The following is a 17,423-nucleotide window of genomic DNA, read 5'->3' as shown; positions in this document are numbered from 1 at the left end:
ATCTGTTTTCCAGAATAATCAGCAACCACATCCGTGTTTTGTGCTATGAATGAAAAGTATTTTTTTTATCCGTTGCGTCTGACTGACTGTTGCACTTGCAGCCACTAGAAGGCGCCGATTAGCATTTCATCGTTTGCAACGAAGGAAAAAAATAATACTGAAATGAGAAAACTCTTATTTTGTTAGCTCAAGGTACCATGTTTTATTAAATGTAATAAATCATCTTTGAATTACCAAAATAAAAAGTTCAACATTCCAAAATACAAAGACCAAATCCCAAAACGCCTTCCAGCGCTCAGTTTAAGTCGTTTAGACTGTAATCGTGTCCGTTGTCTGCTTAGCTAGAGTAGTTGTCTACTACCAAGTGACATCTTTTAGAGATAGCAGCATTAGAAACATACACATAAGCACAGTGTCAGTGTTGGGCAGACGGGTGTGGAGATGCTCTAAAAGCAAATTAACAACAGTCTGATTATAGAAATACATGGTTGTGAAACTAGAATGTAACCAATTCTACTGTAGTATTATTTGTGACAGATTAAAAAGATAAACAACTAAACCAATGTTGTTTACATTCAAAGAAAAAACTGGAACGCTGAAGAAACATTTAAAAGAAAATGCAAGAGAAACTGGACAACGGGAAAATATATCCATATAGCCTACTTATCTTTTTTTCACATGTATATAAAATCATATACATTTAATTGATTAAATTTTCCTTTATATTTGTTTGTCTAGCCAATACCACAGACATCATAACTTGAATTTGACTACATAATTCACAGCAACAAAGGGCATCTAGAGGAATCCAATAATTTCTTCTCTTCCTCTTTATCTTATAGTTATGTAGAAAATGTAAATACGCACAAAAAGGGAAAGAAACGCAAGTAAAATCACAAATGTAATAGAGAACTGTGATACGTAAATCCATGTAGCACCGCTTGTGGAAATCAACACAACACACCAAAAAACAGACATCTTTCGTGGTATTGCTGGAGATGAAGAGCATTGAAATCAAAAAAACTCTTTTGACCAACAATGAAAGTGGAATATTTTGCAAATAAAACCAACCAAGGTGTAAAGGTGAACTACGTTTTTTTTTTTATAACAACGTCTATAGTGCTTTTGACATGTTTTAATATTGTATGTGTGAGACTAAAAACCAAAAACCAAAAAAAAAAACAAAAGTGAACGTTCCTTTAATGTTGAGATCACATCACCAGCCTAACTTCCTTTTACCTTGGTAATCACCCTATTATCTGACACTTTTAATTAAATTCTATTATATAATTATAATATAGTTATAAAACTATTATAACTATTATAATCTAAACTATATAAATATCTTATATAAACACAGAACAATGGAGACAAACCAACCACACACCTGACGTTCGGCAGATTCTGCAAAATTTGGTTAAAAAAAATAACTGATGATCCAGTAATAAGCTACATTGTGGCAGATGCTGGATTCCAGTGAGTCCAGTAAAATCCGATAGTTTCTATCAACTTGCTATCAATAACTTCTGCTAGCTGGTCATTTGATCCGGTGATGCTGATTTTGTGGTATGGCAATAGCCGATTTAATACATGAAAACAACACGCATATACAGCTTAATAATAAAGCATGTAAAAACAGAATCCAAAAGCCGTTCTGCACTTTTCTACTTTGGCAGCTACAGTACCTTCCCCCTTCTGGTTTTCACTGTTGCCACAACAACATGCATCTTAATGGCAATCGGTTTCTCTACACGCACATGTAAAGGTTTCAAATATTGCACATACAATAAGACATTTCCAAAAAGTTTACAGCAATGTACTGTAAACCACTTAAACTTTCATATTTTGTATACGTTATTCCTCTAAAATCCCTTTCTTCCCTGGGTTAGTAAACGCAGAAATTATTTCAAACCTGTCAATGAATGACCAAATAAAAATGGGCAGCAGGAAATGCTCGCTCTGTAAAGAAGGTGTGTGGAGTACTGGATTCCTCCACTTTGAATCTAAAGAGGCAGTTCATTGGTCCAGTCGTGGCCCCAGCCTGCTCGGTCAAGCAGGAAACATCTTCCAGCAGAGGTGATGCTCGCCTGTTAAGACTTGAAGACGTGCACCGCCCGCACCACGTACTGCCTGCAGATGGGGCACTCGCTCATCCTCTTGCCGCACTTGGTGCAGGTGACCATGTGACCACACTCCAGCAGAACACAGTCTATCACGGCATCCATGCAGATGCGGCACAGGCTCTCATCAACTCCGCCCAGCTGAGCTACTTGCACACCATCTGGAAGTATATAGAACATGGAAGGTTTGAGATCTTATCGATCTTGTTTGTCCGTTCTGCTTGAGCAGATAATTTTCTTGAAATTAAATGTTCATTAATTTAAAATGATTTAAACAAATGTTCAATACAACTTAAAAATTAAATCATAAGCATTTTTATTATGACAGAAAATGTTTTGTTACTTGTCACGTAATTTAATAAAAGCATTTAAAAGTGGGGAAAAAAACAAGTGCATGCATGTTAAATATTTAAATGTGACAAAAATGTGAATGACAAATTCTTTAAAATAAGAAGATAAATTAAGAATTTTTTATTTTAAGCTTTATTTTCTTAAAACAAGAAAATAAAAATCTAATTATTTTAATTACATTTAAATTGAGTAAAAAAATGTATTTTAAATGCTTTAAAGAAATTTTCTGGGTTTGATACAACTTAAAACTACATCAAAAGCATTTTGAAGTACACACAGATTTGATTACATCCCATAATTTCATAAAAGCAGTTACAATGGAAATAAATAGGAAAATGTGCATTAAATATTGTAAAGTTTCTTTTCTTTAAAAATAAAAGAAAGCAATTTTAGAATAAATGAGACAGAAAGTGTTCTCATCCCTGAATTAAAAAAAGCAGTTATAGAAATATGGAAATGCACATTAAATATCCAAAAGTGAATTTTTGTTAAAGTAAATGAATTCAGACATTAATAAAGACATTTTATGTTCAATTTCAATCAATCATTTTAAAAATATGTGATTTTTGTTTTATAAAGTAACCTCAGCAAAGAGTAAATATTTTCTGTATTACTGACAGACACTGTCTTTATTATTTAATATCCTTTTAGCCGGTCAATATCAGCGAGCAAACCTTTTAATGAATGAGAAACAGTACAGTATGTGCTTTCAACTCTCTATGGCAGACTAAACCAGTATTTGCTTTATTATCTCTATTAAATGCTCTCTCTCAAAAAAAAAAAAAAGAGCATATGAAACTTGGTCCTTCTCCAAAAAGCCACTTAATATATCGTCTCAGACCGGACAGCTATAATCTGGATAATTTTGGGCAGTTTTCCAACAGTGTTAATATAATTAATGAAGCCAAGGTGCAATTACAGTAATGTGACAAGCTATAAAAAGACAGACAGATCACATTAGGAACACAATTCATGACACAAATGTGATCATGCACGTGGAAACACACATCAAACTCTCCCAGCATGCATTGGGAAGAGTCACATTTCATTCATGGTAATGAAATGATGGTAATGATGATGTTTGAGCCACATTAAAAAAAGGCTGAGTCTTACCTCCAATACCTCCATTACATATAGGAGGAGGGTAAGCTATGACTTTGATTGACAAACACAGTAGTGGAAGAGTTAGCATTATTAGCATTGGATAGCTAACATAAGCTCACATGCATACAGTTTAACTACATGTACTTCTTATAATATTAGGGTTTGGCTTAGGGTTATTTGCATGTAATTATGCATAACTAATTGTTATTATAATAGTAAGTACATTTAATGTTTAACAAGGACACCTTTAAAATAAAGTGTTACTAAAAATACTACTATAATAGTATATAAATAACACGGTCAAGTACAATGTATCACAATATTGGTCTGCTTACCTGCAGCTAGGCTGTTGCTGACATTTTCCACTGCGGGGAAAAGAAAATAAGAAGAATCAATTTTTTGGAAAGCAGAAGCCTATTTGAAAATCACATTAGCCATAGCTGATTTTGGCCTGGTCCTTGACTGATTCAATTTCAGAGTCTGTCAAAAAGATTCGGAGACTGTAAAACATTTGCCTGAATTCTTTGTCATCCATCATTCTTATTATATGATGCCAGCTGTGCTCTTTTCAGCCGAAAGATCTACAAAAGCGGACCAGAGCTTCCTTCTCATTATTCTGCCGATTCTAAAGCCAGTAGAAAATAAAATGGTCATATGAAGCACCCAAGGAACCTTTCATGCACTATACTATTAATTCAACATATAGAGTATCTTCGAGAAAGATCAGGTTGCATAATAAAATAATGTTATTGCATTTACATTTATAAGACGCTTTTATGCAAAGCAACTTACAGCAACATTTTTTTTTTTTAACCAACACTTATTCCCCAGGGAATCGAACCCACAACCTTTTGCACAGCTAACACAATGCTCTACCACTGATCCACATGAACACTTGATAACTTTTTATTCAATAACACATTTTATATTGTTATTTTATACATTTTTGTTATTTAAATTATGTTATTTTATAAATTTTAAGAACTGTCCACTGAAAGGCTCTTTTGGGAATCCGATAACCCCATTTTAGAAGCTTTAACACTAACAATCCTTTTTTGCCTATGCATATTTTTGGGTGACATCTAGACTACTTTGGTAAGAGCTCTACACTTTGTGTGTGAGATCGTGTCTTACTCGATCTTCTGTTGAGTTGATTCTCCCTGTAGAGACGATGGACGCGCTCCACCAGCTCCCATTTCTCACAGCAGCCTGAGTAGTTGACGAAGTTGCGGGCGAGAATCTCCTTCAGCTGCCGCACTGTCAAGCTCTCGATGTCATTCTCGTGGGACAGGTCCGAGAGGGAGGCACGTGCACATCTCTGCGTCGCTGGGCTGGCCTGCTCGGGGACAGATGTAGACATATAGCATTTAACTGCAGTCCACATCGATATTACACAAGACTACACATTTATACTCTGCAGAAGTATTGGCCAAACACTAAACAAAGTTATGGGATGATGCTGAATTATTAATGGTAATGGATGCTCGGTGAGAATCGAGGTTTTACAGTAACCCATTCGTCTTCACAGTAGGTGGCACAAACACTCATGGCATGCAGATTTAGTCAGAAGGAAACACAGGGATGCTTGTCTCACCTCCAGTATGTCGTCATGAGGCTCCAGGTTGAGGAGGGAAACTGATGCAGCATCTACATGTTCCTGGAAATAAAACACAGAAATCAAGAACTTAGATTTAATCAGATTTATTGACTAAAACCTGGTTGAAGTCAGGGTGTGTTCTTACACACGGAGCTGTGATGTTCAGATTCTACCATTTCTACTCTAGTGTTTGTATTTATGGAGAAAACAATTCTATGGATAAAAAAGCCTATGCTAAATGAATAAATCTAATAAATCTAAATAAAAGTTTACGTACTTGATTTAATATTTTAAATATTTTTATGCAAATTTCAGAATACAAGCCATATTAAACAACACATAAAAAATATTCTAAATATATATAATAATATAATATATGTAAAACCATTCAAAAGTAGCTATTGGGTCAATCACATTATTTTATCACATTATACATTTTATTATTTAAAAAAAAAAAACAGTAATCCTGTAAACATTTTTAGAATAAAAAACTGTTTGTTAATTTAATATATTTCAAAATGTAATTTATTCCTGTGAACAAAGTTATTTTTTTCAGCATCATTACTCCAGTCTTCAGTGTGACATGATCTTTCAGATATCATTCTAATATGCTGATTTGCTGCTCAAGAGTTTAATACATAATAAAATAATATAATACAATGCAAAATAAATATAAAAAGTCCTAAAATACATGGCAAAATATTTAAAATATTGTAAATAATAAATAAATTTAAATAAATGTGTTACATCATACATCAAATATTTATATACATCATCTAAATATATTTCGATTTATACTGTACTAAAATTGTCTAATTATGTTTTCCATTTAATTTAACAATGATAAAAATATTATCCATACTGGAATTGGGAAGTGTTTATCATGTTACAAAACTAAGTATTTTATTAAATTCCTTAAGAGAGCACTTAAAATAAAAACTGTGAGTAACCTCTTTCTGTGTCAGTGCAGTTTAATGAAAGCATCTACTCATCACTTCCCTTGGTTCTGTTAACTGCACATCAAATAACAGCACATTACAGTTAATCATTCATTCCCACTGACTGCAGTAATTCCTGTCCTGTGTCACTCACACAAGAACCATTTGGCCCTGGAGCAGCCGGCTTCTGTATGCTTCTGTATCTTTCTCTATTTGCCGCATTCAGAACAATTAGCTAATGGTCCTGCGTTCTTCCTGTCTGCTGTCTTCATGAGAAGAGTCAGCACATGGACTGAGATCTCACACATGGGCCACACACAGACGATTAATCAAGAATGGGTCAGTCTGCCAACTCAGGCTCTAAAGTCACACTGGACCATCACAGTCTCTTCTCGAATACATGCCGATGCTCTTGAAAACTTCAGGCCAATTTTACGTAGTTATTGAACTTAGCCATTTGCCTCTTAAACTCATTCGCACTTAAGCGTAAGTGTTTTAAGTTGCATCATGCAGGAATTATCTGACAATCTGTTCCAACGTTACATAACCCGCTCAGCATGTCAGATCTAAAAAAAAAGCAAGGCTTAAACGTCACGGCTAGTCTCGTGGGGTACAGCTGTTCACGCACGTATGGATGAATCTTTAGTAACTGAGGGTTGTAAGCAGCTTAATAACTGTACAGTTAACATGAGATAGATTATGGTGTAGAAATTTACAAAATTGAGAAGAAATCCTCACTTGATGTATTCAGAAACATACTACTTCTTAAAGTAAGTAAAAACAACAAAGTGCGACTCATGATTCGAGAAAAAAAATAACAGTCCAATCTCCCAATACGGTAGTAGCTAAAACAATAACAGCGATCAAACAATACAGTCAGATATATTTAACAATATTTACAGGAATTAAATGAGTTCGTTTGATTTGATTCAGCATGTTTAACATGCAAAATGCAATGGGTATGTTAAAAGCATGTTAAATTATGTGACACAATGCAATGAACATTTGCAGTAATTTTATACAATAAAGTAATACAGTAGAAGTTAAGATAAAAAAAAAAACTCAATGTCAAAATGCTTTTTTGTAGTGTGATGTAATTCTACATTAGCCATTTGTAAGCTGAACTGCCAAACATTGTTTTTATTATGCTAATTTTAGAGGTACAGAAATTATATTAAAAAAATAATAATAATAAATCGCATACAGAACTATAACATCTAACTCAAGTTAAGGGGGGGGGGGGGGGGGTGAAATGCTATTTCATGCATTCTGAGTTTTTTACACTGTTAAAGAGTTGGATTCCCATGCTAAACATGGACAAAGTTTCCAAAATTAAGTTGTACGTTTGAAGGAGTATTTTTGTTCCAAAAATACTCCTTCCGGTTTGTCACAAGTTTCGGAAAGTTTTTTTCGAGTATGGCTCTGTGTGACGTTAGATGGAGCGGAATTTCCTTATATGGGTCCTGAGGCACTTCTGCCGGAAGAGCGCACGCTCCCGTATAGCAGAGCAGAGACATTCACTGATCAGAGCGAGAGTGTCGCGAAATGTCACAAAAGGAGTGTGTTTTTGGTTGCCAGGGCAAGACAACCCTGCACAGATTACCAAAGAAAAAACAGCATTAAGGAACAAGTGGATGGAGTTTATTTTTACAGAGCATCAACGGAGTTGTGCAAGTGTTTTTGTTTGTTCCCTGCATTTCGAATTTGCTTGTTTTACAAACAAGGCCCAGTGTGACGCCGGATTTGCATATCGTTTATTTCTTAAGGATAATGCAGTCCCAACGAAAAAGGCTCAAGATCGTGTGTTGGAACCACAGGCGGTGAGTAAAACTGCTTAAAATATCTCTGCCTCCTTGTTAGTGCGTCTGCCTCCCATCGGAGACCCGGGTTCGAGCCCCGCTCGGAGCGAGTCGTTGCTGCTGCTGCTCTCGTTCAGTTTCAGCCTCGGGATCTGATTCTGGATCATAAATAAACGGCTGAATCTGACTGTTAGCCATGGTTTGTTTTGGATGATGTTTTTTTCCTCACAGTAATGTCACAGCTTCCAAACGCTCTCAACGCAAAAGCCTACTCGCGCTCGTGATTCTTTAGCTCCGCCCACACGTCACGCCTCCAGCCGGTCGTGTTTTTCCGGGAAAAATCGGTACAGACTATCTTTCTCTTATAAATATAATAAAACTAAAGACTTTTTGAAGTTATGAAGGATGCAGTACTACTCTATAGGTACTCAAGATTAACAGGATATTGAGTGAAAACGAGCATTTCACCCCCCCCTTTAACTATTATTTAAAAAAAAAAAAAGTTAAATAAATAAATATTATTTATATATATACACATTTATTATAATTTTTTCTTAAAATTCATTACAATAGGAAATGTTTAATTAATAATAAATACATTTATTAATTAATAAATCTTAATGACTATAAATGGTGAATCACATATAGCAAATTATAAAACTATTATCCATTACACTGGACTGGTCTGATTTTCATTTTAAAATTATGAAAATTCTTACCATGTTAAAAATTTGTAAAACTAAAATAAATCTTTCTTGAAATTCTTTAGAGCTAGCATCATGCATTCATACATTCCAAGTGTCCAAATCCTTTTTTTTGTGTCCACTTAAAAACAAATGACAAAAAAAACAAAAAAAAAAAAAAACGCTTGGCATGGTGTACTGCAAATATTCTTGGCTCTTGTGACAATTTGCTTGTGATGTTATTTTTTGTTATTTTTATGTTGACTGCTAAATGATTATAAATGTAAATAGTAAAAGTACATGAAAAAAACAAAATTCTCTATCCTTCTTATTTTGTAGTCACTGAAAATAAAAAGTGTCAGCTAAATGAATACATTTAACGTAAAAAAATATAATATATAAATAAATAAAGTAAAATGCACTGCCGACATGGCGTTTCTTCCGGAGAGCGCCTCACCTGATTGTTTGTCCCTGAGCTAATGCTGTGACTGAGAGCCTCTCCCTGAGACACGGCTACAGACAGCGCCGACTGCTGGGAGGAGGATCGTGCCGCGGAGGCGGGCGGCGTGGAGAGAGAGCGCGGAAGTGAGGCCAGACTGTCTGTATCCGCTTCAGCCTCCTCCTCTTCCTCCTCCTCATCCTCCCCCATCTCCAGCTCGGCTCTCAGATGGCAGAGCACCAGGTCCACCAGGTCCTCTTTCTCCCTGCAGGTGTCCGTGTTGATGTTCCGCAGCGTGAGGTACTGCCGCAGGTCTTTAACGCGGAGCCGCATTAACCTGGGCCGCTGGAAGGCCGTGCCCCACAGCAGGTGGCAGGTGGAGCAGCGCCGCAGGTTCTCCTGCAGCACAGAGCACAGCGAGCAGAAGCTCTTCTTGCAGTCTGAGCAAACATGCTGCGAAGAGAGAAAGATGATCAAACTAATAGGTGTGCATTAGACCGGCGATTTAATTATGTCATGCTTTAGTTGTTTTTAGATGTGACATAAACTTCATTTTTCAAGGCACTTTCTAGCTCTCTAAAGCAGTTGTGGAGTCTCTTTTGGCAAGCTTGGTGGTGGTTATCAAATGCCACCATGCCGATGAATGAGATGTTCAATCAAACCATTGCACTCTAGCGTGATGTCAGTTCCATCTATCACATCTCTCAACATGTGTGCTGCAGATGCATCACACTCTCTTGGCATTGGAGCATCTGCAGACAGATGTAAAAGTGCTGATATGATTTCAAAACACTATTGCTATGTGGAAAACTGATTTCATCACTTTGACAGGATATGAGGAATGCCAGACAAGTGGCAAATCAGTGTTTCATCCATTTCTAGTCACAAGCAATACTGTGCTATATACACACACACACGCGCGCGCGCACAAAAAGTGGGGACATCCCATAGGCGTAATGGTTTTTATACTGTACAAACTGTATATTCTATGGCCCTACACCAACCATACACCTAACCCTAACCCTCACAGGAAACTTTGTGCAGTTTTACTTTCTCAAAAAAACTCATTCTGCATGATTTATAAGCGTTTTGAAAAATGGGGACATGGGTTATGTCCTCATAAGTCACCCTCTCCTTGTAATACCTGTGTCATACCCATGTCATTATACAGAGTTGTGTCCTGATATGTCACAAAAACAAGAGCACACACACACACATATATATGTGTGTGTATATTATCATTATTTTTGAGAGAAATCTCATATGCTCACCAAGGCTGCATTTATTTGATCAAAATATTGTAAAAACTATTTCTATTTAAAATAACTATTTTTTATTTCAACATACTTTTAAAAGTAATTTATTCCTGTGATGCACAGTGTCACATGATCCTTCAGAAATCATTCTAATATGCTGATTGGCCGCTCAGGAAGCATTCATTATTATTATCAGTGTTGAAAACAGGTGTCATGTATATCAGAAAAATCAAACCCAGGCATCCTACCTTTCGTCTGAACACGGAGAAGGCCAGTCCGCAAGCTTTACACGCCAGGCCTGCGCTTCCTGAGGTGGTGCTGCTGGGTGGGTAGGTGGAGTAACCGGCGCTGGGGGCAAAGCGGAAAGGCCCGGCTCCGGCTCCAAAGCCTGGCTGCTGAGTGCGGACCGCCCCTGTACCCATCACCTCGTTCAGCAGCCCACAACATGACGCCCACATGGAGGAGGCCCCCGCCTGGAGAAGGAAGATGTGTTAACCGTAAGTTCAGATATAGGGCCGGGTATTGAGATCAATTTCACAATTCGAGTTCCATTCAATTTAATATTTATAACAGGTAGAGCACATGTACATTTTTCTCAAGGAAATCTCTCCAAAAACTATTTCATAATAAAACAACAGTTTGAAAGCTGAGATTCATTTCACAGCAAAAGTAATAAAGAGCAAAGCTTACTGCAAGTTAGTGACGTTTGCACAAATGATGCTTAGTATTTAGTTTTGCCCCCACATAATTTGAAAAAAAAAAACAATTACTAAATGATTGATTCTTGGGATTTATTAATAGATATCTGTTCATCAGTATGAGAATTGATTAAAATAGAGTAAACGATATTAGAGCCGGCAAACCCAGCTGACATGTAACGTTCCATAAACTTAAGTTATATAAATGTTTGAAAAATGTAAAAATAATGTTTAAGGAATGTTCTTATAACGTCATTAATATTTGATATACGTTCTCATAACATTGTGAAAACATTCTGGGAACATTCTCAAAACTGATGTTATTTGTACTTTGAACATTCTAAGAAATGTTTTTGTAACCTTTAAATAATGTTATAATGGCTCAAGAAAACAGGATATTTTAATAATCTTAGAGTATTAAAACAAACATTCAAATAACGTTATATTTTGGGTGAAAATAAAGTTGTTAAAATGTTGATTTTGTAACATTTAAATAACGTTCTAATCACAACAAGAAAACAACATTTCAACTTTAGAAACATTTGAAAACAACGTTCCTACATTTTTAAAACCTAAATTTGTTCCCTGGGTATTCAGATATGGAGCGTGTTATGAAGCACAGGCAAAAACTATCCTGTATTTTACCCAGAGGGCAGATTTGTTTCCCGGACACAGGTGAAATCAGGCACATATTCTTTACTGAGCTTCACATTAGGTAACTTGTACATCATAAACAACTGAATGCACTCAACTTCAACACTCCTAAACTCTGCTAGTAATCAACTTAAATGAATCAATGCTCTGCAGGCTTAAGTGAATCCTCAAGGAACATGATACAGTGTAAATGGCTGTTAGGGCAAGACAAGGCCCGACTCATTCTTAGTGCACATTTGGAGCGTTAAAACAATGTCAGTACAGTAAACCAGCCATGAGAGCTAAACAGCCGAGATTAATGGACATCTCTCAGGTTTCAGCCAAATGCATGTGCAAACCAAACAATGCTTTCATAAGAATCACCATTACCAGGCCTATACTCTCCAATGGTCTGGGCTTTCTAAGAGCTTTCATTTTGTTAAGGTGTAAATTTAGAAGATGTTGGTTAAGTCAGTAAGCTTTCACTCCGCTGGATGTTTCATAATACCATTGATATGCGACCTGGTTTTACTGTAAGCATGAACTTCCCAGCTAGAGAAAATGTACAGTAAATAAACAAAACAAAAGTTATATTTATTTTTATGTATTGTTTATCTGAAATAAATTTCAATACGATAACAATTAGGGGTGTGTGATATTGAGAAGAAAAAAAAAGAAGATAATTTTGATATTTTCTGTTATTTATATTGATAAGGATAATTAGATGATATTTTGCTGAATGTGTTATTGTGCTGGACTGTCGTGGACAGCTGAAGTTTTTTGTGTGGTGGCCAGTTCACAGCAGTGAAATCTTTTCCAATAAGATTAAATAGATTTTTTACCTTTTATGGGCATTTTTACTGTAAAGCAATTTTTACTAAAAGTATCTTATATTTAATCAGTCAGAATAATAAAAAAAATATTTGGGCTGTTATCAATTAAGTATCAACAAAATCTCAATACAGTAGATGTATTTACACAATGTTTAATACAGCCAAAGAGTATTTAGATTACCCTTGAATAGGTCTTTGATGCAGCTCAGAGGGACATGTAATGCCTTAACCTTCAGTTACAAATGCATATATATATCCTTCACAATATTCAAGATCAGCTGATAATGTTCCTCTTCCGTCAGCACTTAACTGCATTCTACTGAAAATATCCTCTATGCTTTAACTTTTCCTTTATTCCTCGCTATTCTAGCTTGTTCTATTCTGCACAATGTCTGAAACTTTGTATCACAAGCACTTCTATTTGCCTCCTTATGAAGGATAACTTATTGTATTCCTCATTTTTAAGTCACTTTGGAAGTGCCTGCTAAATGAATAAATGTAAATATAAAAATCCATTGATCATTTACTTCTGAATCACCTCGGTGTATCAAACTGGTATCCTTTCTTGAGTTCTGTAAAGTCAGCAAATCGGATTCATGCTTCGACATTGAAGCATAATAAATGAACAACATGCATAAGACCTCAAAACAAACATTAAAACTTTCTACAGGCAACAAACAGCATTCATTGTTTCTTTAATCAATAAACCCTCATCCTTACATACAAATGCACGCAGACATCAGTCTACTCAGCTGAGCGGCGGCTTTCATTAGCGCTTGTGTGACCCAACATGGCGTGATGTCTCGTCTCAGAATAACACTTGGGAGGCGGGGGTGGGGGGAGGTCAGTGATGGAAGAATGCATCCTCTGTTTAAGAACAGGACAGTCGAGGAGCTGAAATGAGCATACATGCCTCCTATGGTGCAGAGCGACAGAGAGAGGTGCTGAGCGGATCAGATCTGTTCTTGCTTTTACGCACAGTGCAGAGAAGGTTAAGCCAGGCGGAGCGCTCCGTTTGCTCAGTGGATTTGTTGTTTATACACTTACATAATACAGGCCAACACTGCTGGAGGTAGCATCATTCTGTATGTACGGGCACATAACAATTAGATATAAAGTGATGCTTTCTGTTATATAGAAAGATCACAGAGAACAACGTAAAATAATAAAAATGATATGAAATAAAAAACATAAAATTGAATATAACATTTTAAATAAATATAATAAAAAAGTTGCATTTATTTGATAAAAATACACTAGTGGTTTTAGTAATATTGTGAAATATTATTTCAATTTAAAATAACGTTTTTCTACTTTAATATATTTGAAAATAAAATGTATTCCTGTGATACAAAGCTGGATTTTCAGCATCATTCCTCCAGTCTTCAGTGTCACGTGATCCTGCAGAAATCATCCTAAAATGCTGATTCGCTGCTCAAGAAACATTTTTATTGTTATATCAATAACAATGAAAACAGTTGCGCTTTTTACATTTTTACATTGAAATGTACATTTCTTTGAAATGGAAATCTTTTATAACATTATAAATGTCTTCATTGTTACTTTTAATCAATTTAACTTGTCTTTGCTGAATAAAAGTGTTATTTATTTATTTTTTTTTACGTACTGAACGCAAACTTTAGAAAAGTATTGTACATATAGATGCAGAACAAATTACCGTAGTTATCACTGTTTCTCTCAAAACTGTGGCAACCTGGTATTAACCATCACTATAACTATAAGAGACAAACATATTAGTTATGTAATAAGCATACCAAATGAATTTTTATCATCAGTGTCTAACTAAACGCAGCGTTTAACAACCACAATCCCTCACGCTGAAACCTGTGCTGGCAGGTCACTCATGTTTCACGTCTTCTCAGATTCTAAATAATGGTGATTGTTCCTGAAGTGCAGGCTGGCAGTGCGCTCAGTATTTGAGCAGTATGGCAGTTAGCGTGATCTCTGTGTTGCGTAACATAAGGTCAGGGCATGAAGCCGCTGCTCGTGCTTCAGTCTGGCAGAGAGCCGGTGCCACAGATTCCCTCTGTCACTTCAGTTAGAGCAGAGAGCCACGGCCATCACAAAACCACCAGCTCTCTTCTTAGAATTTGTTTTGTGTAATTATGCAATTTTTAGTTACCAGGCTTATTATAGTTTACTAAAACTAGAAGCATAAAAAATCCATTACTTAAAAAGAAAACAAAAAAAAGTTAACTGAAAAAAAAAAATACATAAAAATTTACATTTCTTTTCAAAACCTTAAATATATTTTTCATTTTTAAAACTCCACTTAGTATGGAGCTTGTATGTGTTACAAAATATGAAGTAAAAGTGTTATTTTTAAGTGTTATGAAGTGTTATTTTTTAAATATTTGTATCACTGTAACTGTAGAACTGAATTAAGTATTATAATGTATTATAATTCTCGTAACAATCATCCCTATTATATTTTGCATGAATTATTAAATACTAAATATAAATTAAATGAAAAATACTGAATAAAGCAACAAGAATATAATAATAATAATAATAATAATAATAATAATAATTCCAAATTATGTATTTTAAGATTAAAGTTACACATAACAGATCACAAAATTACATATTAATTAACATACAATTATCCTCATAATGTGATGGATGAATTATTATATAAAAATGTGTTGATTAAAAGATAAAAAATAAAATAAAGAATAGATAAAATCAATAAATAAAAGAAAAAAAAATATTACAATAATTCCACTACTATTGATGTCAGAATAATGCAATACACAAATGTAACCCTAATTCATATTACACTAAATATAGTATATAAGTCTGTTTTTTTTTTTAGCTCAACAGAGCATACTGACTGTCTAAAAATTCACTTTTCATGATACTACAGCATGAGTGTAAATAAATAATGACAAAATGTTCATTTTTGGATGCACTATTCCTTTAAAGAAGAGTAAGAACCTTGCTGGGATCTAAGAAGACATGTTTAAATCTACTTTAAAAAATTAAATTAAATTAAAATCTTCATAATCATCAGTGGAATTTATATTTTTGGGCTCGTCAGAATGACTGGCATTTCCAATAATGATCATCTGGTGGAGATATGCCATCCCGTTTCCACTGCTTTTTAATATTAAACAGATTCGAATTCGAAAAGCTTTTCTACTCAGATTAGACAAAGCACTGTCTCAGAAGAGTGCTTATTCTCAGAAAAAGCTTTCTTTCAGAAAATTGTTTGTCCTTATGCTTCCCGGGAAGAATCTGTGCTTTTTAACACACAGTGTCATTACATAAACCACAGGGAGAAACAAGCCAGACAGTGGAGCGCTTATGAATGAGAGGAATTATTCATAAACCTGAATTATCTGACACGTGATTAACCCTTTAATTATACCCACTCATGCTTCAAGGCTGCTCACTGAAGAAGTGAGGTCAACGCTAAGTTAAAAACTGCTTCATAATTTCATGGAAATGAGAGTGTAGTTGAACGAATTTAGTCATTATGTGGAAAACTTAAGCTCATTGCTGACAAAAATCTTGTCGCAATCATCTGATAAATTCTCACCAAGTAAGTAAATCACATTATATCAGCAAATTCCCATAATTAACTAAAAAAACATTTTAAATGCCATCACAATCAAAGAAATCTTCTCTAATCAACTTCTCTCAATCTGCTTGTGACTAAGCAACTTTTCCTAACAGCTCATAACACCTCGGCCAATCACAACGATCATAACCACATGCACAATTATTTCCACAATCTCCCCTCCTTGTTCCTGCCACTCTTCTGACATCATAACCATGGAGCAATGTTTCAGTTTTGAGGTTTTAATTAGAGGAATCACCTCTGGCTGAGCAAATTTTAGATTTATAACAACTCAGTCATTTTATTTTCACACTAAACATTCCACTATTAAGACATCATATAGTTCAGTTGTGATGTTTTAGTGTTAGAATGATGTTTTAGTGTCCATTCATATCAGCCCAGCCAATCATAATAAACATTTCCATCATTATTGTGATGTCATAATCACTACGTAATAATTTAAATGAGACATTTTATCCATAACTGTCTGGACTGCTGGTCCGATTATAACAGCTCCGTCAGATATCACAAATAGAATCATTTTCACTATTGTGACGTCATAATCACCATGCCATATTTGAAATGTGACATCTTATTATTGAAATCACTTCCATTCCCAAAGCGTATTCACAAGATTCTAATAAGATTCTAGCAATCGACAAAATCAGAATCAACTCTTCTGACATCATAATCACTATACACACTATTAAATTGAAACATGATTTTAGGAGAATCTGTGAATTTCTGGTCCATTAAGATGATACTGACTGTTTTCACAATTAAATTTATTTGTGACATTATAGTTGAGGAAATCACTTCTGTCACTCATGACTGTCTGAGCTGCTTGTCCATTCACATCAGCTCATCCAGTGACTGCTGGCATAGACTATCCTCCAATCTCATTAGAGAAGTGCTGCCATAAACTGGGTTATGATGAGCACTGCTTGCTTGTACACTCTGTTCCAAACCAAGCTGCACCTGTCCTGATATCTGCTGATACCTATAGTAGCGTATCTAATGCTAAACAGCAATAAATACAACGCAGCTGTCACCCAAACAAACACTCTTAATGCAAGAGCATGCAAAATGGCTAATTGCAGACGTCATCTGATGCATCCAAACTGATGCAACTCTTAAGAAGTCAGGCTGGTGTCATATTAAACGTAAAACAGCCTACGGAAATGATGTTGATGTTTCCACGCAGATGACAAATCTCGCCGATAACAATGCAAATCTGACATCTGTTTCTTTGTACATACCTTCATTGCAACTCCCGTCCGCGAATACTGTCGAATACTGAAGTGGTTTTCATCGTAAGGACGCTCGGGAGCACTCCATTACGTCTTCACATTCTGTCATCCTTGTGTATGTGTAGAAAACAGCATAACG

General features: G+C 35.3%; 1 protein-coding gene across 2 annotated transcripts; it reads right to left on the bottom strand.

Moving 5' to 3' along the window:
- Positions 1–182: 182 nt before the first annotated feature.
- Positions 183–17,423, bottom strand: LOC113054556 (E3 ubiquitin-protein ligase RNF34-like). 2 transcript variants are annotated; one of them, XM_026220184.1, is made up of 8 exons: positions 17,294–17,423; positions 10,536–10,760; positions 9,050–9,484; positions 5,170–5,232; positions 4,710–4,911; positions 3,911–3,940; positions 3,585–3,626; positions 183–2,281 (listed from the first exon to the last, which is right to left on the bottom strand). In XM_026220184.1, exons 1-8 carry the CDS (start codon positions 17,297–17,299, stop codon positions 2,091–2,093), a joined length of 1,194 nt encoding a protein of 397 aa, XP_026075969.1. In that variant the 5' UTR covers positions 17,300–17,423; the 3' UTR covers positions 183–2,090. The 2 variants fall into 2 exon arrangements, with proteins under 2 accessions (XP_026075969.1, XP_026075970.1); XM_026220185.1 differs by lacking the exon at positions 3,585–3,626.

Source organism: Carassius auratus, chromosome 35 (assembly GCF_003368295.1).
Source record: "Carassius auratus strain Wakin chromosome 35, ASM336829v1, whole genome shotgun sequence".
In the NCBI taxonomy this organism is placed as follows: domain Eukaryota; kingdom Metazoa; phylum Chordata; class Actinopteri; order Cypriniformes; family Cyprinidae; genus Carassius; species Carassius auratus.
This window is presented reverse-complemented; position numbering and strand designations above follow the sequence as displayed.